Source organism: Sphaerodactylus townsendi, linkage group LG03, assembly GCF_021028975.2.
Source record: "Sphaerodactylus townsendi isolate TG3544 linkage group LG03, MPM_Stown_v2.3, whole genome shotgun sequence".
NCBI lineage: Eukaryota > Metazoa > Chordata > Lepidosauria > Squamata > Sphaerodactylidae > Sphaerodactylus > Sphaerodactylus townsendi.
Window position 1 is genome coordinate 172,364,750 of NC_059427.1, and position 21,277 is coordinate 172,386,026.

The 21,277-nt window shown below is 45.6% G+C and overlaps 1 protein-coding gene across 1 annotated transcript; it reads right to left on the reverse strand.

Annotated features, from left to right (window-relative positions):
- Window positions 1-2,007: 2,007 nt before the first annotated feature.
- On the reverse strand, window positions 2,008-21,044 carry LG03H17orf75 (linkage group 03 C17orf75 homolog). The gene is made up of 12 exons (XM_048487606.1): window positions 20,613-21,044; window positions 17,104-17,181; window positions 16,156-16,281; window positions 13,776-13,916; window positions 11,060-11,117; window positions 10,861-10,880; window positions 9,421-9,442; window positions 9,255-9,317; window positions 7,655-7,812; window positions 6,810-6,946; window positions 5,182-5,285; window positions 2,008-3,314 (listed from the first exon to the last, which is right to left on the reverse strand). The coding sequence occupies exons 1-12, from the start codon at window positions 20,831-20,833 to the stop codon at window positions 3,105-3,107; spliced, it is 1,338 nt and encodes a 445-aa protein (XP_048343563.1). The 5' UTR covers window positions 20,834-21,044; the 3' UTR covers window positions 2,008-3,104.
- Window positions 21,045-21,277: the final 233 nt, after the last annotated feature.

A 21,277-nucleotide genomic window follows, 5' to 3' on the forward strand; every position in this document is an offset into this window, starting at 1 on the left:
AAACATTATGAACTTTCTGATATTCTTGATTCTCACATCTATCGAAACCGCTTCCAGTATTTGGTCTCTTGGAAAGGTTGTTTACCTGGGCAAAATCAGTGGATATTTGCTGAGAATGTCACAGTCCCCCACCTTGTTAAAGCTTTTCATCAAAACTGCCCAAGCAAGCCGGGGGGAGGGCCCTAGAGGGAGCGGAATGTCAGGAGGCCTGTTATTATGGGGATTTTGCTACTGCTGCTTTCTGTATGCTGGGGGTGGTGGAATGGGTTAATGACATTTCTAACTGACTTGCAACTGTCTTTTGAATGATGTTACATTGTACCAGGTGCTGCTCAAGGTCAGTGCCTGGTCATCTCTACTGTTATCTCTTTCACAGTTCCTTTTGGGCGCGCTTTCCCAGGATGCGGGGTGCAGGCTACTTTAACTACTGGGTTTTGCGCAGGCAAACCTCAGTTCTGGCATGACCAGAGAAGATCCTCAATACTCAATAAACTACTGTTCTTATACATGAGTTTGTTTCAGTTTTTGGAATTCTGATATCCATTAAAAGTTCGCTGATCCGTTTTTGTTTCTGTTTTAAAAATGTGGATGTTAATGTAAACACGATGGGTCATGTTTTACACATACAACTGTATTTAAATAATTAACTCTCTTTGATGACCCTATGATTTGATTTGAACTCGAGGTCAGACCGCTGCTTCGACCTATCTAGTCTAGCAGAAGTGAGGTGTGTTCAAATACAAGATACTGCCTGCTGACCCCTTTGCTGCCTGAGGGCTTGCCGGTGTGAAAAATGCATACTGTATGCTCAGGACTACACCTACCATGGGGAGAGCCAGTTCAGTCCCTCTACATGTGCAGTCGAACCTCGGTTTACGTTGATCTCAGAGTTCATCGGTTTCGGTTATCGTCGATCGTTGCCGGCCATTTCTTACCTCGGTTTTCATCGGTCGCCTCAGATTTCGTCGGCATGCCGACGAAATCCGAGGCGACTTTTGCATAAGTTAGCTGCGTCGTTTGCGTTGCGCCTGCACAAACGGTGTACCTCAGTTTTCACCAGTTTCAGTTTTCACCGAGGTAACCCGAACGGATTACTAATGAAAACCGAGGTTCCACTGTATCACAAGCTGTAGTAACCTTTAACAGAACCAGTCACCTGTTCGCTAGACTCTTTATCTGTGAACTGGATTTGTTTCCTGCTCCTGCACATGAAGTCTTCTGGGCGACCTTGGGCCAGTCACAGTTCTCTCAGAACTCTCTCAGCCCCACCTACCTCACAAGGTGTCTATTGTAGGGAAAGGAGTTTGTAAGCTGCCTGGAGTCTCCTTTTAGGAGAGAAAGGTGGAATATAAATCCAAACTCTTCTTCTAGATATCATGGCCATATATCCAGGAAGCAGGTTTTTACAGACTCATTTCATACAGAAATCAATATTGCATGGGTGATGTTCAGCCTGAATTCAAAAGCCGCTGCTTTGTATGATTAATAAAAAATAAATAAAAAGCAATCTACATTTTCTCTGGCCAACTCTTAAGAGGCAGAGTGGGGAGCAGAATTCAGCCCCCGCCCACATGTTTCCTTGAAAAATACCTGTTATGGGGCACATCAGCTTTTTTAAAAAGGCACAAGAGAAATTCCCTCTCAGTAACCAGTATATCAGAATCCTCTGGCTGTTTCTTAAATATACTAAACATTAGACTTGGGAAAACTTCAGAGATCTGGCAGAAGCCTTCTGTGTTGACATTTCTGCCAAAGGGTATGAAGTAGTTCTTACTGTTTGTGGCCCCTCAAAAGGGCTCTTACATTGCAGAGCCAAACTGCTTTTTAAACTTGTGGAAACACATTGGGAGCTTTGAAGGGGACAAATAGAAACATAAAACTGCAGAAGTGAATAGCATGTACAGATGTTGCAAGCTGGACTATCTAGCACAGGGGGGTTGGCCATGCGGGCAGGGGCTGATGGGAATTGTAGTTCATGAACATCTGGAGAGACGCAGGTTGCAGACCCCTGATCTAGCTTGAAGCTACAGCTGCCCCAAGGTGAATTTATTCAGTACCTCAAGTTGGGTCAGCAAGTACCAAACAAACAAAGGTTCACACAGCTAAGAAAGCCTTCCAGTCTCTTTCTCTAAAGCTACGGCATAATGTAATCCTTTCAACAATTATTTCATAGGAATTGGTTTAGTAAAATCTGATCAAAATGTTGAGTCATGATCCATTGTAGCAGCATTTACATATTTGCTTTCTGAATTTATCAAAAGACTTTTCGGCTAAACATCAGGAAGAACTTAATCCTTAATCAGCAGACATGGGAAACGGAGGGAACACGTACCAGATAAAACCAGACTCCACTCACTCAAGACGGTACCTGGCATCAGAACCAAGAAGCCCAAGTCCAAATTGCGCACCAGAATCAAACAGCCCAATCAAATAAACTAAGCACAAAGCACACCTTTGGTATTGCCACCGCCTTACTTTTACACAACACAAACCACACCCTTGGTATTACCACCTGCTTTGCCCTGTGGTGCAGAGTGGTAAGCTGCGGTCAAAGCTGTGCTCATAACCTGACATTAAAATGTATTGTTCTTTGTCCCACTGCGGCAAATGCAGCCAATACTCTGCCCTGCATCCCCACCTCAAAAAGAACAGGAATCTTCACGTAGCAAGTCTAAAATGGAATGGAAGAGCTTGTGCAAAATGAAATGTTTAGAAACTCAAACCGTTCTGCCTTTCTGTAGAAAAAGAAAATGGTGAGGGTCGCCTGGTAATCCAATGTTTTTCAAGCACAAGTTCACACAACCGTGAAGGAAGTTTCACAATGAGAATGCTACATCTGTACAATTCTCCAACAAAAAAGCCAGTTTCAGCACTATGACATAGGCTAGCGTGAAATAGAGACACAACACATGGGGTACATTGGGCATGCCCTCTAAAATGCAACAGAAAAGCAGACCTTTTCTGGACCACAGGAGTGCAAATGTGGAGAGCTGCAGCAAGTTATGTACATGTGGCTAGAAAGGAGTTTGCTTTCCCAGCTGCTATGCCCAGATGCACCTTAATTTTGTTCAGCATGCATAGCCCTAAATTGAAAGGTGATAGATCTAGATTACAGCTGACTCGCTCATAAACTCCTCAAGGACAGCTATTACATTTTTGGCTTCTTGCATCTCTGTGTGTTCCACTTTCACCATCTTCAAGAGGACATCTCCACTCCCGCAGTTCTTCAGAAACAAGTAGCATTTGAACAAAGCGTAATGGTTCATCTCTGCTTGCCGGATGAACCTCTTGAGATTGTTGATGTCTTGTATGGCCTGCAAAGACAAGCAGCAAACAAGTGATCGTGTCATGCCCCCACAGAGGCTTTTGTTATTTCCCCATAAAGCTTCAGTTTCCCCATAGGTTTAGTTCATTGTAAAGTCTTCTAAGGGAGGGAATTTTAGTTAGCCCCTGTCTCTTCAAGACATTTCCCAAGAGGCAGTCTTCCTTCTTTACCCAGCAATCCCCTGTTTTAGCTCTAGCCAGTCAGTCAGAGCGAGGTGCCAAGGGTAGCTGGAGACTGTAATATTCGTGACGTATATGGTGGTCTATAGTAGTTTATGGTGATATATAAAGCACAAGTTAAGGTTAACAGCAATTAGAACCAGACAAAGACTGAAAGAACTAAAAGGAAGCAAGGCACAGTGGAGTTTCTTGAAAGCAACCAAGAGAAGACACAGTCTATGCTACAGCCTCAAATCTGCTCAAGACAAGCAAGTACTTTGATTTTAGACAGACCCAAGGGAGGAGTTAGGGTCTTAAGTCTTTTAAGTAATAAACCTATTGTTTGAACTGTTGAACCTGGCTTGTGTCTCCCCCACTCTGTCCTAGCCAAGTACAGGACACCAAAAACAGATTCACTTGGGGGGCAGAACAGATCAAGTCCCCAAGGTGGATGAAAAATGGTGCAAAGTAATGTTTCCCTCCCTCAGGCTAGTTGCTGGGAGTGCCTGTGTGTGTAGCTATGAAAGAAAAGCAGCAATTGTGTGGATCAGCTGTGCAGGCAAGCAGCGGGGTGGGTGCATGGGCTGAACTTAGTTGTAAAGGGATGGCACAACTGCCAGGTGTTATAGATGGTGTGTGGCTAAGGCCAAGTTTCTGATCTGAATTCATGTTCCTCGTTTCCAGTACACCAATATAGGGACTGGGGACTTTGGTAGGTAGAATTTCCTACAACTAATCTAAGACCTGAACTCTGTGGACACAATCCAGTCTAAACTAAACACTTTTAATTTAGCCAGTATGGTGTTGTGGTGAAAAGCAGCAGACTCTATTCTGGAGAACCAGGTTTGATTCCCCACTCCTCCACATGAGTGGCGGACTCTAATCCGGCGAACTGGATTTGTTTCCCCGCTCCTACACATGAAGCCTGCTGGGGTGACCTTGGGCTAATCACAGTTCTCTCAGAACTCTCTCAGCCCCACCTGCCTCACGAGGGGTCTTTTGTGGAGAGGGGAAGGGAAGGCGATTGTAAGCTGCTTTGAGACTCCTTAAAGTCGAGAAAAGTGGAGTAGAAAACATCTTGTTCTTCTTAATCCCTTTTGATGACAGCAGGAAAGAAGAAAACACGTACTTCTACTGAAATGAAGGACGTACTGATATGTTGCTACCTTTGCAACCCTTTGTTGCTTGGGTACAGCTCGTTCCTTCCTACTGAAAAATGCAAGGTCCCTTGGTATCCAGTTCTAAATTAAGGTTCAGTTTTGGTGACTGGACACTTTTAACTACCAAAACAAGCAGCCTGATTCACAATCCATAGAGGGTGAAGTACCAGGATTCCGACCACATGGCACGCGTACAGATTAGAGATGCAGGCCAAGGCCCATTCAAATCTGTGTGAGTTTTCTCACTGACCAGGTGGATGCAGACTGCATCCGAAATAATCTGGCAAAACTGCATAGTGGAGTTGGTTTGGCTTGTGCCCAAGCAGCGTCCTAGCTAGGAAGTCTCTAAAGCATAGGTGTCAAACTCGCGCCCCTCCAGATGTTATCACTGCAGTTCCCATCATCCCTTGCCAGCATCATGATGGCAGGGGATGATGGGAACTATAGTCCATAACATCTGGAGGGCCGCGAGTTTGACACCTGTGCTCTAGAGTATTCAAGAATGGGGTGTGAAACTTTATATCATGATAGAAATTACCTTCAATTTAAAGTTCTCCAAAATTTGCCGGAAGAGAAATGGATTTCCCCCTTCAGAACCATTCAGAAAGACCTGTGTCCATTCTTCGCAAAATTTGTTATTGCCTGTTACACGTTAAAAAAACAAAAAAAGATGGGGTATTTCAGGCAATTCACTTTCGGCACAAATTCCCTCACTTTAAATAGTTTGTACAAAATGTAAAAACAGAACTGACAAAACAACACCTGGAGCTTTTATGCGTGCGCTTAGCTTTGGGCTGTGTGCTACACGGAGGGATTTTCCCATTTTTTTTGCTTGACTGGGAAAAGCCCTCTGTGAAGCATCCACAGTGGAGTCTGCTGAGCCCAGCAGCCTTCGACTTCATTGTTCTAGCTCACAGAGAGGAACTGCTTATGTGGGTGAGGAAAGCCAAGAGGAGCAAGGAAACCCGAAGGAAGCCAAGTGTATGTCCATTCTCCAGTCTGTCCCTTCACTCTCCCCTAAAAAGTCACAGTTTAACTAGTCTTGGCAACTGCAGGGAGAATCTGAGGCGCTGTGAAGAGGGGGAAATGTGTGCCTAACAGAAAGCCCAATCCGTAGGGAAAGCACGCTCACGGCGAGGGAGACCACAAGTGCTAAATGTCCCAGGTTGGATCCCACAAGCTGTCAGTGGAAGGTGCTGAGGGTGACAGATTTTTCCCACGCTCCCTCCCACCAAGCAGTTCTTTATGACCCCAAGATAGTTTATGCCCAGGGATGCTTGATGCTTGGGAAGTGGTGCACAGCTGTTCAGCTTTTCCAGTCAAAAGGAGGGAGGGAAGAGTGGGAAGAGGCACCCGTGGACTTGGCATGGCCTGCAAAATGCTAATCCCTTTGCACACAGCACTAAGTTGACAATTGCTTTCCAGGCTGCAAGAAGAAATGGCAGTTTCAAGAGGGAGGGCTCTATGGCAGTGATGGCGAACCTATGGCACGGGTGCCAGAGGTGGCACTCAGAGCCCTCTCTGTGGGCACGCGCACACAGAGTTCGTCATGTGGGGGGCGGAAAATCACCCCACACACACTCACATCTAGGCTGGCCTGGGCCACTGAGCATGATGTGCACGCACTGTGGTGAGAAGGGAGGACTCGGCTGGCGGGCCTGGTGCCTGTGCTCTGGGTGACTGCTGCCCGGTGGAGGGGGGGGGGTGCAGAGGAGGCAGAGATACTAGAGAGGCACAGAGCGGTGTGCACGGGACTTGCTGGAGACTACAGCAGGCTGGCCCCTGCTCGAGCAGGTGGGGTGGAGGAAGAGAGAGCCAACCGTTTTTTTCTAAACCAAAACCTCAGCATTCAGGTTAAATTGCCAGGTTGGCACTTTGCGATAAATAAGTGGGGTTTGGGTTGCCATTTAGGCACTCGGTCTCAAAAAGGTTCACCATCACTGCTCTATGGCATCCCATGCCTGCTAAGTACCACCCCCTCCCCAACACTACCTCCCAGCCCCCTCCCCCTCCCCCAAAAAACCTCCAGGAAATTCCCAAGATACAGTCAGCAATCCTACACGGCAAATGCAATTGACCAAGTTAGAGGCAAAAGGATTTTCTTTGAACCGGCGAATTGCTCTGCATAACTGAACAGCACTGATGCATCTCCGCCCCAAATCTCACCTGCGTTATGGAACAGAGGTTGTGGCCCGCTCCAGTCGATGACCACGGATTGGCCTTGTTCCTCGTTCATTGCTATGCATAAGGATGTCATCGTGGCTTCCTGGACGAGCCCCTGGAGGCTGGCAGCCCTCAGGAAGCTAAAAAGGAATATAAATGTGTTTTTCACACATCACCTAAAGGGCTGTCAAAGCAGACGGGCCAACAGGTAATATTCGCTTGGGGTTCCCTCTCACACATTGAAAAATGAAAAGCTGGAAAAGGGGGAGTGGTGGGAAATGGTGAAAGCAACCCCACCGACTTCTCTTTCATTGTCCCCTCTTGGCAAAGTAAACTAGAGGCAGACATAGAGACTGAAGGAACAAAGCAGAAGAAAAGCTTCTCTAGGATTCCATGATCACTTTTGCAGTGTCAAGCAATGTCTAGTTAAAGGGTTAAAGTAAGTGATTATTGATTCCTAGAGAAGCTTGTATCTCTTGTAGAGCCCTGAGATATGAGCTAGTGGTCAATCCAGACTAGTAAGCATTATTCTGGCTTCTTCCTTGCTTGAGCTTGTAGGTAATGTTAGGCCCCTTCTGCACACGCAAAATAATGCGTTTTCAAACCACTTTCACAACTGTTTGCAAGTGGATTTTGCCATTCCGCACAGCTTCAAAGAGCACTTTGAAAGCAGTTTGAAAGTGCATTATTCTGCATGTGCGGAATGAGCCTTAGACTGACGGACTGTGTGGTTTCTTGAGCCCCCGTCCCTCCCCTCTTGGAGGCCCTGGCCTTGACCTTTTAACCGATGTCAGGGGAAAGGCAAGACCACAGGGAAATATTTACCTTGAAGGGAAATTTGCCTTTACCTGTTGATGTCCTTCTTTGTCCTTCCATCTGACTCTTTGACTTCAACTGGAGTGTAACTCAGAGCCTTGGGATATGAAGGAAACAACATTGCTGCTACATTCATAGCTTTGGTTTCTAAAGACCATCTAGCGCGTTTCATTCCTACGCCTCTGGGTTGCTGCTCCCCTCACATTATCCAAAACACAGGTTAGGCTGAGAGGGACGGACTGACCCAAGGTCACCCAGCGAGTTTGGGCCAAGCAGAGATTCAAACTGCCGGACCAAACTGTCTCTTAATTTCTTATGCCATCTAAGACAAATAGAATGATATTATCCTGTAAAAAGCACTAAATATGGTGCCTGTGGACATTAAGGTATTGCCAGGGTCACTCAATAAGCTTCATGGCAGGGAAATCATTTAAACCCAGTTCTGTCCGATCCTAGACCAAAACTCTAACCTGATGATTCACAAGCCTTTATTGGCATATAAAACAGGACAAAATTTTAAAACAAAACAAGGTTAAGAAATACAGTTAAAATTACTAATTTCCAGTATAAAATTTGCAACAGTTTCACAAAAGAGCACATCAGAGCTGTTCAGGAGATTGGGTATCTTATAACACTCATGCCACTGAGAACATTGCAAGAAAATGAAATTCATGTATTTCATGCGAATCTTATTGTATTTAGGGCATAGAAACAAAGAATGGTCAAGTGTTTCAACCGTAGTCCTATCACATGAACAAACTCTTTTAGAACGTTCCATATTCTTAAATCTTCCCTCCAGCAGAGCTGATGGCAGCACATTACATCTTGCAGTAGCCAAAGAGCTCTCCTCTGGGTGGGATTAATCAGCAAGACGAAGATATGAATTGCCATAATTCCCTCGCTTCGCATTGGGATTAATCAATGTAGTCCAGAGAGAACAGGTTGTCTTGGCAGCACGAGTCAAATTATGAAAATCAAGATCCAAGAGCCTATTCTTAACTAGTCCTGAAGGCTTCCACCTTTGTGCCAGGCATACAAGGAGTGATTCCAAAGGGAAACCAATAGCTTCAACCTTTCTAAAGATCAAAGTATACCATTCTGAAATAAAGTGATCTGATAGCAGAGAGGGAATATAGCTATTGGATCCCACTAGAAAATGTATATGCAGCCAATATTTTATGGCCCTTATCCATGCCAAGGTTTCTAGAGTTGTTTGGCCCATCTCAATGCACAACGCAGCATAAGGCACACATCTAGGGAGCCCCATTAGTTTCCGAAGGAATTTGGAATGTAATAAATTAAATGATTTATTTATTGCCGAAATCCAAATGGGGGAACCATACAGTAACAAGGAGCCAATCTTAGCCTCAAAAACCTTCAACGCATCTTCACTTGATAACAGCCTCTCAATGTTATTAGCCCTGCGGAGCGCTTGCAGACGCCTATGTTTTCCAGGCAACATCACAGTGAATGTTGCATCTTGATGTTGGGCATCTTTGTTCCATGTTCAAAGGGGATGGCTTCACACCTGCCGCTTCTCAGCAAGCAAGGGAGATGCCACCTCACCAGAGGCGTAGCTAGAGAAAATGGAGCCCATGGCAGTTTTCCACCCCCCACCCCAAGGGCTCCCACCATCCCCCTGTGCTGCCCTCCCCCCGTGATCAGCCCCCCGTGCACCACATACTTGGTGTTTTGCTTGAAGGGCCGGGAGGGGGGAGAGGAGAAGAGATTTTATCTTTTTTTGCGCTGGTCCCCACTCAGCTTATAGCTACGCTGGGGCAGGGCTGGGCAGGAACACCTGGCAGCAGCCTCCACGGGGTCTGGCAGGGCGAGGGGGGAAGGGGGAGCGGTCTGGGGCAATTTTCCACCCCCAAGTGACCCCACCAGCACCCGCTTGGTGTACTGATCCCCACCCTGCCCCCTTCTAGCTATGTGTCTGCACATCACAGTTCCACATCATCTTCCTGAAACGGCTACAAGAGTCGAACTGGGGTTACCCCTGAACACACAACATCAATCTGAACACACACACACACACACACACATCACCTTCTGAGCATTTTGCACCAGCTGGAGTTTCCGGAGCAAGGGCAGCCCTGCTTACAGCGAGTCTAGAGGTGACTGTTGCATGGATCTGAATGGTGTAGCAAATTCCATCTCAGAAATTACTATGCTGTTTTACATGAGCATGGAGAATTCAGAAGAGGAGCGTTTACAACAAGACTGTATTTCACCCAACCCGTAATTCACCCCTCCAGAAAAATTCATCTGGGAATTTAAGCAGATTTCTTTTTAAGTGCTGGTGGGTTTTTCTCTCTCATAGTTTGATACCTGCCTCACCTGAGGGTAAAGAGACCACAGTTTATGGGATCAAAAAAACAGTATAAAAGGAGTGTGTGTGTGTGTGTCCCATATAATACAATATATAATGGAAATGTATGTCCCTTGCTGTTCACATATTCACGTATTCTAGTATTTAGACAATCACTGGTCTCTAGGTTTGCCATCTGTGGGTTTGGGAAATTAGTGGAGAGTTTGGATGGAACTTGGCAAGGGTGGAGTTTTGGGAAGGGAAGGTGTTTCAGTGAGCTTTTGCAGTTCTATGGTTTTGTGTCTGCTCTGTTTTTTTAGTTAGTCACCATACCAAGCAAATTTGGACTTGTGGGCTACTATCCCGACAAGGTTGTGAAGTGCTGCTCCAGCTGTCTGAAGGTTCTGGCCTGACCACCCTCTCCTATCCTCTGCTCTTCTTGCCATACTTCCTGAGACTCTTCTCCAACATCACCAGTGCCCACCATGTTTGTTTATTTGTTTATTGATTGATTGATTGATTGATTGATTGATTGGATTTGTAGACCGCCCCATCCCCAAGGGGCTCTGGGCGGTGCACAACAATATCCACATATATACAATATATCAGAAGGTTCACAATAGTGACCACATAACAATCATCACGTTTGCTAAAATCCAATAAAATCCATTAAAAACAGTGGTCAATGCAAAAATATCAGGCGTCCCAAAACCTAATTTATTAGAAGCCTCCCTAAAAGGAGGGAACGGCCAGACTCCTCCCTAGGAGGGTAGCATAGATGGATGTTGCTGCTCAATATGCATGTATTTGAGTGTATTAAAAATAACATCTGATTGGCCTTGGAATTTCCTCTCGACCCAAACTGTATTGCCCAATTATTCAAATTGTGACTTTGATAGAAGTTCCATGAGCACAAAATAAACTAACAGGTATTTCAAAGTTCCAGGCTGCAACAGATTGGAAAAGATCAAGCTTTTCTCACAGCTACAAAACTAAAGTCCCTGAGTCTCTTTTCAGTGATCCCAGGTGACAGCTGAGCCATTGTTCTGCAAATCATACCAAGATCTTGCTAATTAGCCTTTCCAAAGCAAACGGCTGAGCAGGAAGGAAAAAGACAAATCTTTACCTCTGTTTCAAGGATAATCTTCAACTCTTGCGTGTATCTGTCCAGCTCGAGTCTGAATGTAAGCTCTTAAAGAAATAACTCTCTACATCTGTTCAGGAGTCTAAACGATTTTCAAAAGAGGACACGATAATTAAAAGCGATCCCTGAGAAAGTGAATCCTAAAAAACACTTTCCCCAAGTAAGCCCCCCACTGAAAAGCATTCCTGCTTAGAGATACACTCCTACTGGAAAGATATGTACACCGTATTATAATTCACGGCACTGACTAAGGAGTGGCCAACATTTTCATTACGGAGATGTTCAAAGTATAATAATTTAATCTATGTACATTTATGTATTATTTAGAAGAAGAAGAGTTTGGATTTCACCACACTTTTCTCTCCTAAAAGGAGTCTCAAAAAGGCGACAAAACTCTTTCCCTCCCTTTCCCCACAACAGACACCCTGTGAGGCAGGTGGGACTGAGAGAGTTCTGAGAGAACTGTGAGTAACCCAAGATCACCCAGCAGGTTTCAGGTGGAGGAGTGGGGAAAGCTCAGGTCTCCAGATTAGAAGAGGAAGAGTTGGTTTTTATACTGCACTTTCCTCTACCTTTAAAAAGTCTCAAAGTGGCTTCCAAATTCTGTGTCCCTTCCTCTCCCCATAACAGAACCTTGTGAGGTAGGTTGGGTTGAGAGAGTTCTGAGAGAGCTGTGACTAGCCCAAGGTCACCAGCAAAAACACAATACCCTTGTCTGGCTCTAATACAAGAGTAAAAACTCCATTTTAATGAAAATATTTAAAACATATATTTCCCTTAAACTTGTGCACTATACATGAGGTGGACAAATAGATGCCTCTGAAGCTACACATACACTAGAGGGAAATCCTAGAAAAACCAATTCACAGGCAACAAGTCTCTATCATGAGATCATCATATGCTGTGATGCGATCATCATATTCTGTAGAGTGTGCACAGTTCTGAGAACCAGTCATTGGCTAAATGGTCAATCTGAGATGGAGGAAAGAGGCTACAGAGAATGAGCTTACTGCTGTTTGTGTGACAAAACTATGAAGAAGAAGCAATGGGGAGGGAGAAAAGGGGGGGGGAAAGTATTGTTTGAAAATGTATGAAGAAGAAAATTACTATAAACTGTAAAATTCAAATGATACAATAAAAAAATTTTTAAATCTGAGATGGAGGTGGTTTTTGCTGTTGACATTTATACTGTCTCAGAGCTCACAGCTTGCATGGAACAACTAGCCTGAAGGTCACCTCCTAGCAGAGAGCTTCATGTGTAGGAACAGGGAAACAAATCCCATTCGGCAGACAGGAGTTCTCCAGATAAGAATCCAGTTCTCCAGATAAGAATCCATCAATCTTAACCACTACAGCATACTGGCTCTCCTACACCCCGCTGACTCTTAGATGTTTATACCTTGCTTTTCTCCCCAGTGAAGGCCCAAAATGGCTTCCAAAATAATTTCCCGCTTGTTTTATCTTCACATCAGCAAATCTATCAAGTAGGTTAGTCCATGGTCGTGCACAGAACGGGGGAATGAACCTGGATTTCCCATATCCTAATCTGACACGCCACAATACTGGCCCCCTGCCTGTGGTTACTAAACTTACAACAGATACAAACTTGCAACTATAACTGTTACACGTCTACTATTACAATATCCATAATCAAAAGTAATTCCAATTGGGAAAATACCAGTTGTCTTCTGGGGGGGGGGGGGGGTGGTGGTGGTGGTGGTGGTGTGAAAAGGATGAAATGCTCAATTTGGGACTGCCTTTATATATTTCTAGATTTTTTATTCACGTTTGCCTACAGATTTTTAAATGTATGTGTGGAACCACGAGGTCTATAACCAGTGGTGGGTTTCAAATAATTTAACAGCCGGTTCCGGTGATGGGAATTCAAACAATTTAACAACCGATTGTATTGTCAAAGGCTTCCACGGCCGGATTCAACTCGCTAGTTAACTGGAGGGTTTTTTCGGGCTGGTGTGGCCGTGGTGCAGGTGGATTTTACCTTCCTAACTGTTTACATAGGTTGGTGACTTCTGCATCTGTGGCTCACCATGATACACCCTCTGAAGATGTATCAGCCACAGATACAGGCTTAAAAAATGTTAGAAATACTCAACCAATCCACCCTGTGACCTACGGCCACACAGCCCGGAAAACTCTCCAGAACCAATAACAACTGATTGTTTACAAGCACCATTTTAACAACCGGTTCTGCCGAAGTGGTGCAAACCTGCTGAATCCCACCACTGTCTATAACCTTTAAATGAAATTAAACTGGTATTCTTAGAATTCTAAGTGAGACCAAAAGGGCACACAAAAAATTATCAGGTAACGCAAATGTGCCCAGCGTTCTTTGTGTTCAAGGTTGTGACTACGAGGATGTGGAAGAAGAAGAGGTTGGAGGCGGCTTACAAACTCCTTTCCCTTACTCTCCCCGCAACAGAGACCTTGTGAGGGATAGGTGGGGCTGAGAGAGTTCTGAGAGAACTGTGACTAGCTCAAGGTCACCCAGCAAGAACACAGGAGTGGGGAAACAAATTCAGTTCACTAGATACGGCTCTGCCACTCATGGGGAAGAGTGGGGAATCAAACCCAGTTCTCCAGATTAGAGTCCGCTTGCTCTTTACCACTACACCACACTAGAATGTAGTTTTCCAGTTACAGTCAACTTTTACATTCAAAGATAACAGAAAAAGGATATAGTTCAAGCCCCTTCTCTGAGCCTCCCAAAAAGCAGACAACATAGTCTAAGAGACTGATGCTTGATCCCGAGCTTGCCGTTTCTGTATGTTTCTCTGGCTGCAGCAGGCAGTAATAACAACCAACTCGGCTTTCTGGTATACTGGACAGAGAAATACGGAATTAATTACTTTTAAGTTGTGTCAAATCAGTTTTACTCTATACACCAGTTATGGCGAACCTATGGCACAGGTGCCAGAGGTGGCATTCAGAGCCCTCTCTGTGAGCACGCACAAACAGAGTGCCCCCTCCACACATCTAGGCTGGCCGGGGCTGCTGGGCTCGATTATTAGCATTAAACCTAAGACCTAGTTTTGGGAAAGTAGTGTAGGCAACCCTGTTAAACGCTGTTAAACTAAAGCGCAATCCTTTACTTGGGAGTACGCTCGGTTGTGGCAATGGGGCTTGCTTCTGAGTAAACCCTCCTAGGGTCGTGATTCACCCGTTGGAAGACTTGCATGGTTGCTTCAAAGAAAAGCCATTGACTACCACCAAGCATACTCCTGAGTAACACACGCCTCGGAGCCAACCATTTTTTCTAAACAAAAACCTCAACATTCAGGTTAAATTACCCTGTTGGCACTTTGCGATAAATAAGTGGGTTTTGGGTCGCAATTTGGGCACTCGCGTCTCGAAAAGGTTCGCCATCACTGCTATATACCATGCAAAAAAAATTTCTGCTCGTTGACCATGTTAAAAATGGATCAATTTTTCGGCTTGTTGATCATGTTAAAAAACAGAGTATCGGATCGACTGTGATCTAAAGTTCCCCAAAGCCAGAATCTTCATCTTCACTACTTTAGTTGTCAACATTGTATTTCAAGGAAACTATTCCGTACACTCCATGGGCACTTTCGCACATGCAGGATAAGGCACTTTCAATTCACTTTCACAATTGTTTGCAAGTGGATTTTGTTATTCCACAGTTATATCCAGCTGCAAAGTGCACTGAAAGTGGATTGAAAGTGCATGGTTCTGTATGTGCGAATGTGCCCCATGTCAAGGATCCTCAACCTTTCTGAGGCTGCAGGCATGTTTGGAATTCAGATTTGCATCCTGCCTTTCTCACCTGAAGAGACTCCTATAAGGAGACCCTTCATCTCCCCACAACAGACACCTTGTGAGGTAGGTGGGGCCGAGAAAGTTCCAAAGGACTGTGACTACCGTGTTTCCCCGAAAATAAGACAGGGTCTTATATTAATTTTTGCTCCAAAAGATGCGTTAGGACTTATTTTCAGGGGACGTCTTATTTTTTCCCCATGGTTTTGCACACGCCCCCACATGACCAGATCAGCTGCGCCGGAGAATCTGTAACTAGGGCTTATTTTTGGAGTAGGGCTTATATTTCAAGCATCCTCTAAAAATCCCGAAAAATCATGCTAGGGCTTATTTTCGGGGTAGGTCTTATTTTTGGGGAAACAGGGTAGCCCAAGGTCACCCAGCAGCAATGTAGGAGCAGGGAAACAAATCTGAGTCCACTGCTTATGGGGAGGAGTGGGGAATCAAACCCGGTTCTCCAGATTAGAGCCCACCTGCTCTTAACAGCCACCCCAAGCTGGCTCTGACAGTGTGGTGGGTACAGTCATAAAATAACTACCTCAAAATGGCTGCCAAAGGTGGCACAGCCAGTCACAAAATGGCTGCTGATGTTTACCTTTAGTCACACAGTGAAGATTCTTGTGCTGTGGTAGTAGCTGTTGCCAAAGGAATGTTTCTGCAAAATCTGCATAACCGATCAAATTTCAAGTGGCCAATCAGAGACTTTGCTGGGCCAAAGCCCCACCTGGCCCCACCCACTTTCTAAAAATATTTGGCAAGCACCAGGACACCTATTGGCACCATGTTGGGGACCCCTGCTCTACGCCATCTCAATATTAATCCCAAACCTCAGGGGACTGGAACAACATGTCACTGAGTCTGGAACTACGTTATGACCAACTTAAAAAACTATATCCCACTTTTCTCCCAGATTGGGATCTTGTGAAGGCAAATTAGGCTGAGAGACAGTGAGAGGTCTAGGCTCACCCGGCAAACTTCGCAGAAGGGGGGATTCAAACCCAGATACCCCAACTCCTATTCCAACACTTTAACCCATATCCAAGACAAACGACAACCCTGCATGCCCTCCTCTCCCGCTATAATACTGAACAAGTCTCCTTTCCATACAAGTGGCAGCCAATGAAAAACAGAAAGGCCAGAGAAAGTCAACCCAGGAGAACGGTACTTAATACATTTTCCAGGGATTAATACATTCGGCAGTGTCCACCGCACCTAATTCCAGAAAGAGTATAAGATTATTTGGCACGCTGGAATGAAGACTTGGCAAGCACGTGCTTCCTTACCTCAGTTCCACCGATGCGACGTTGCCCATCCCTTCGAAAAAGGCTCCCTTTGCGAGGTGCTTGGCAATAAAACTGCGCAATTCCATATCCGCTTCTGCCGGCAAGTTCGTGTCCACCAAAGAAAGGCTGAATGAATGACAAACAAACACTGTTCAGTGAGGAGCTGGATTCCCTCGGACCCAACTGCTGCTTTTGCTAAACCTCCGTTCATTTCGGCGAGCCGAGCATGGATGTTCACAGCTCTCAGAAGATGGGAGCAGACCCCTGTTGGAGAAAGGACAAGATCGGATCTCTCAGAGACAAAAGGAAGCCACTGCAAGCAAAAGCTCTCTGCTTGGCTCAGTTTCTAGCAGCAGCATTTCAGAACGGACTGTGCCCAGATCCTACTTCAGTCTGTTCAGCTAGGCATACTTCAGCACTCTGACCCTGTTAACAATCTGACTGCTCTTTCCATTCTTGGAGACAAGGGAATCTCTGAGACTGGCTTCAGAGCAGGGGACTGATCCTCAAAATGAGGTCTCCTCAGAGATTGAGAACCGTTTTGTTTTTCAGACCTGGGAAGGGGGCCTTCAAGAGGAAAGAATGCAACTTTCTTCCAGTCTGGCACGATCCCATAACAACACTCCCTGAATTCTGCTCCTAAGGACCAGGAACTCTCACAAATAACCTGGACATTTGTGAAGCAGCAGCCTGTAATGGAGAGGGAAGAGAGAGAAAAAATCATTTCTTCTCCTCTGCTAACAGAAGTGGACCTTTGGATAAAGCCTGTTGTTTTTATCCTCTTCACACTATGGACTCTTTCTCTGCCAGAAATTTCAACAACAAGCACGTGTTCCATTCAAACTGGAGATGGGTACATGTTTTGAGACTCCCATCTCCTTATAGCCATAGAAATTAAACTATGCATTGGAATAACCAGAGTTAAGAGAATGTAGGATTCTGGGTTACCTGAAATCATCCGAAGAGGGAGTTTCAGGGGCTGAACTGCATGGACTTCCATTATCGCTGTCTACTCCCTGTTGCAACCTAGGAAAAAAGAACAAGAGTTTTTCAATTTATACCGTGCTTCTCTCAACCGCAAGGTGACTCAAAGCGGCTTACAAACTCCTTCCCTTCCTCTTCCCACGACAGGAACCTTGTGAGGTAGGTGGGACAGAGGCCCCTTCCGCACGGGCGGAATATGGCGCCCTGGGGATGGCAAAAACGCCGTCCCCGGGGAGCCATTCGCACAGGGGGCGCAGCTGCTTTGCAGCCGCGCCGCCCTCCCTCTGCCCAACCAGCGCAAAGCCGCTGTTTTCCGCGGACCATTCAGCAGGGAAGCCGAGGTTTTGAGAAAAAACAGCAGCTTGGAGCGCGCTACCCGTCTTAAGCGGCAGCGGCTCCAAGGTGCCCTCCCTCTCCACTGTTCACCTACCGTGTCTGTGGCTGTCCGGCGCGTCGCCGAGGCCTGGGGACACGCCCCCTGCTCTGCGACGCCGAAGCAGTCGCACAGGGCAGGGGGGCGTGTCCCCAGGCCTCGGCGACGCACCGGACGGCCACGGCCAGTCGGCCGGGCGACGGCGCTCCGTGGCGCCGTCTTCCCGGCTGTTTCTGGGACCGTTCATGCGAACGGTCCCAGGGAGGGTTGGGTCGCCGTGGAATACGCCGATCCAAGCCCGATCGTCGCCGTGCGTAAACGGCCTGAGAGAGTTCTCAGAGAACTGTGACAGGCTCAAGGTCACCTAGCAGGCTTTATGTGGAGGAGTGGGGAAACAAACCTGGTTCTCCAGATTACAGTCCACTAGTCTTAACCAGTACACCACTACCAAAAGCACAAAACCTTTTATAACTGCCTTTGTTGGGTACATGGAACTGCCTTATATTGATCCATCAAACTTAAGTCTTGTCTGTTTCGGGTGGCAGCAGCTCTCCAGCATCTTGGGTGAGAGAAGGCCTTTCACTTCGCCTGCTACCTGATCCTGAATCTGGGATAAGAAAGAAAACTGAAACAGGTAGACCTTTCCCCCATTCTTTTAGTCCCTACTTCTACTTCTAGGATGCCTACAGAATGAGGGACCAGTAAAAAGTTTATTGTGTATATGTCACAGGCCAAGGAATGAAACTAGGAATCTGAAGACTTACAGGCTACAGTCTGAAAGTAACTGGTGAGTGAGTGAAGGAAGGCCAAGAGATCATTTCATGAAGAATAGTATGGTAATTACATAAAATAATGTATTACCCTGTTTCCCCGAATATAAGACATCCCCGGAAAATAAGACGTAGTCGAGGTTTTGCTGAAGTGCGAGATATAAGGCATCTCCCAAAAGTAAGACGTAGCAAAGTTTTTGTTTGGAAGCATGTCCGACGAACAGAACACAGAAAAATAAGACATCCCCTGAAAATAAGACATAGCGCATCTTTGGGAGCAAAAATTAATATAAGACACTGTCTTATTTTCGGGGAAACACGGTAGCACACAGACAGTTTTGAAAATCCCACTTTCTGGATGAAAAAGAATATTACAACCACAGGGATAAAATATGGAAAGGACATTTTTACAAAGTAATATCGAGCAGGGGTGCCCAATCTTTTTGAGCCTGCAGGCATGTTTGGAATCCTGACACAGCATGGATAGGCACACAAACAAAATGGCTGCTACGGAAAGGGTGCTTCAGGAAATGCAGCGAGCCACGAAATGATTGCCACAGCTTAATTTCAGTAACACAGTGCAGATCCTTGTGTAGTGGTGGAGGCTGTTGCCAAAGCAACATTTTTTAAAAATCTGCATAGCCAATCAAATCTCTAATAGTCAGTCAGAAATCTTGATGGGCAACACCCCTGCTTGGCACCACCCACAACGGCACCCCCAAGCACCATGTTTGGGACCCCTAATATAGAACATGGTGAAAAACAAGTCCCAAATAGTTTATTTGCTTATTACTTTGTTCACAGTACAACTTTCTTTGCTCAGACTCAACACAGATTACAACACTGAAAAATAATACAGTAGAAACCCTATAAGACATGCAATGAATAAAGCAACAGAACTGGATTACAAAATTAGAAAACAATGCAACAAAAACAATAAGTTTTAACATACTATAAATCATGCAAAAACTGGGTAAGAGAAATTACAAACCAATGCAGTAAGATAATAGACAATGCAATAGACTGAAGATCTTAGAACTTTAGCAATATTTGAATGCATGATGATGACAATGGGGTATGGACTTAATTTTAGACATTTGGAAACCTTTTATAGAAATGTATATGTAGACCTGCCACCACTGGAATATTTTAGTCTTTACTTTGTGTATACTTTAAAAAACATTTCGTTAATAGATATTGAGTTTTTTCCTTTCTTGTTCTGTTTTTTTAGAAAGAATTTTGGGAAAAAAATAAAGATTACAAAAATTCCTCCACACTTCGATCACATTACAAAATTACAGCTGTATTTGGAAATATAACTTCAGCGCTATAAACTGTGTTGACGGTAAGTAACTTAGATGGCCTTTTTAAAAAGAGTAGATGATTTCACATAAGATAGGAGTGGACAATTTCACACAGGACAGGCTTTTCACATAGAATGGTCATTAGCCATGATAGCTAAGTATAATCTTCAAGTTCGGAGGCAGCGTTGCAGCATACCTTTGAATACCAGTTGCCAAGGGGAGGAGGCAAAACCACAGGACTGCTTGAAGAAGAAGAGTTGGATGTATACCCCACCTTTCTCTCCTGTAAGGAGACTCAAGGCGGCTTACAAACGCCTTTCTCTTACTCTCCCCACAACAGACACCTTGTGAGGTAGGTGCGGCTGAGAGAGTTCTGAGTTAACTGTGACTAGCCCAAGGTCACCCAGCAGGCTTTACATGTAGGAGTGGGAAAACAAATCCAGTTCAACATTTTGTTTTTCAGACCTCCTCATGTGGAGGAGTGAGGTATCAAACCTGGTTCTCCAGATTAGAGTCCACCTGCTCTTAACCACTACACCACACTGGCTTGAACCTCTTGGTACCTTGCATATAGCTTTCCTGGAGGCATCTGTGGATGGCAGCATGCTGGATTAGATATCCGCAAGTCAATCAGTCATAGCAAAATAAAGCCAATCTCCAGGGACATCTCAAAGACTAATAACAAAGACTAATAACAATGTCAGCATTGGTGAGTTAGATACGTGAGAGGGAAATCAAACTAAGAATTCTTTTAAACATTTCTCCTGCTTCCTCAAACCTGTGCAGAGTCTATTTAGTGTAGGGCACAGTATTGAATTTAATAAAACAAAAAATAAGCGGTCTGTGCAGAGTCTATTTAGTGTGGCAGATCAAATCCAGGAGGGACCACAGCTGGAACAGGACACGACAAACAAACCAGAGATCATGAAATGAGCATGCAAGTTGCGCAAGGAAGCTTTACGGGGGAGGGGGGGGGGCAGATCCTGCACAAGGAACCTCCCAGAGTCAGACCCTGCAACCTCTCACCTGCAGCCCTGGTATCCGTACAAGCAGTAGTAGCTGTTGTTGCTACGCTCCAGTTTGCGCTCGTCCGAAAGGCCACCCCCCTCCTCGCTGCTCTCCAGCTCCCTCTCCTCCCCATCCACCGACTCCTGGAACGAAGGCAACATCTTCCCTTCCTCGAGGGCTTCTGTGGCGTCCGAGACCAGAGAAAAACAAGTCCCCCTTCTGCCGTACGGTGCAACCATAAAACTCCGCCGTGCCTCGCCATGCCGGAAAAAAAAAGGTTCCGGCTACACTGAGTTCCGCTAACCAGGCAGCTGCCTGGTTGCCATTGCAAGGAAGGGCTATTTCTTTCGCTGCAGTTTTACGATGGCTGGATGATGCTACTTTGTGATACATCCAGAGGCGTAGTTGGGAAACTGGAGCCAGGTGCAAAATCTGAGTTTTGCACACACCCCCTATGGGCATAGCTGGGCCATATTGCGCATGGTGCGCACTCTTTGTTTTCTGCCCCAACCCTCCACGATGCCCTGCCCCCTCTGGGGTCGTGTAGCTCCGCCCCCACACATTGTGTAATCCCGCCCCCGCGCATCTAGGCTCCTGCTGCTGGCTCCTGCTCTCCCAAGGGCCTGGGGAGGGCAGAAGCCTGCCTGCACGAACCCTGGGAGGGTGGAACAGAGGTGGATTTA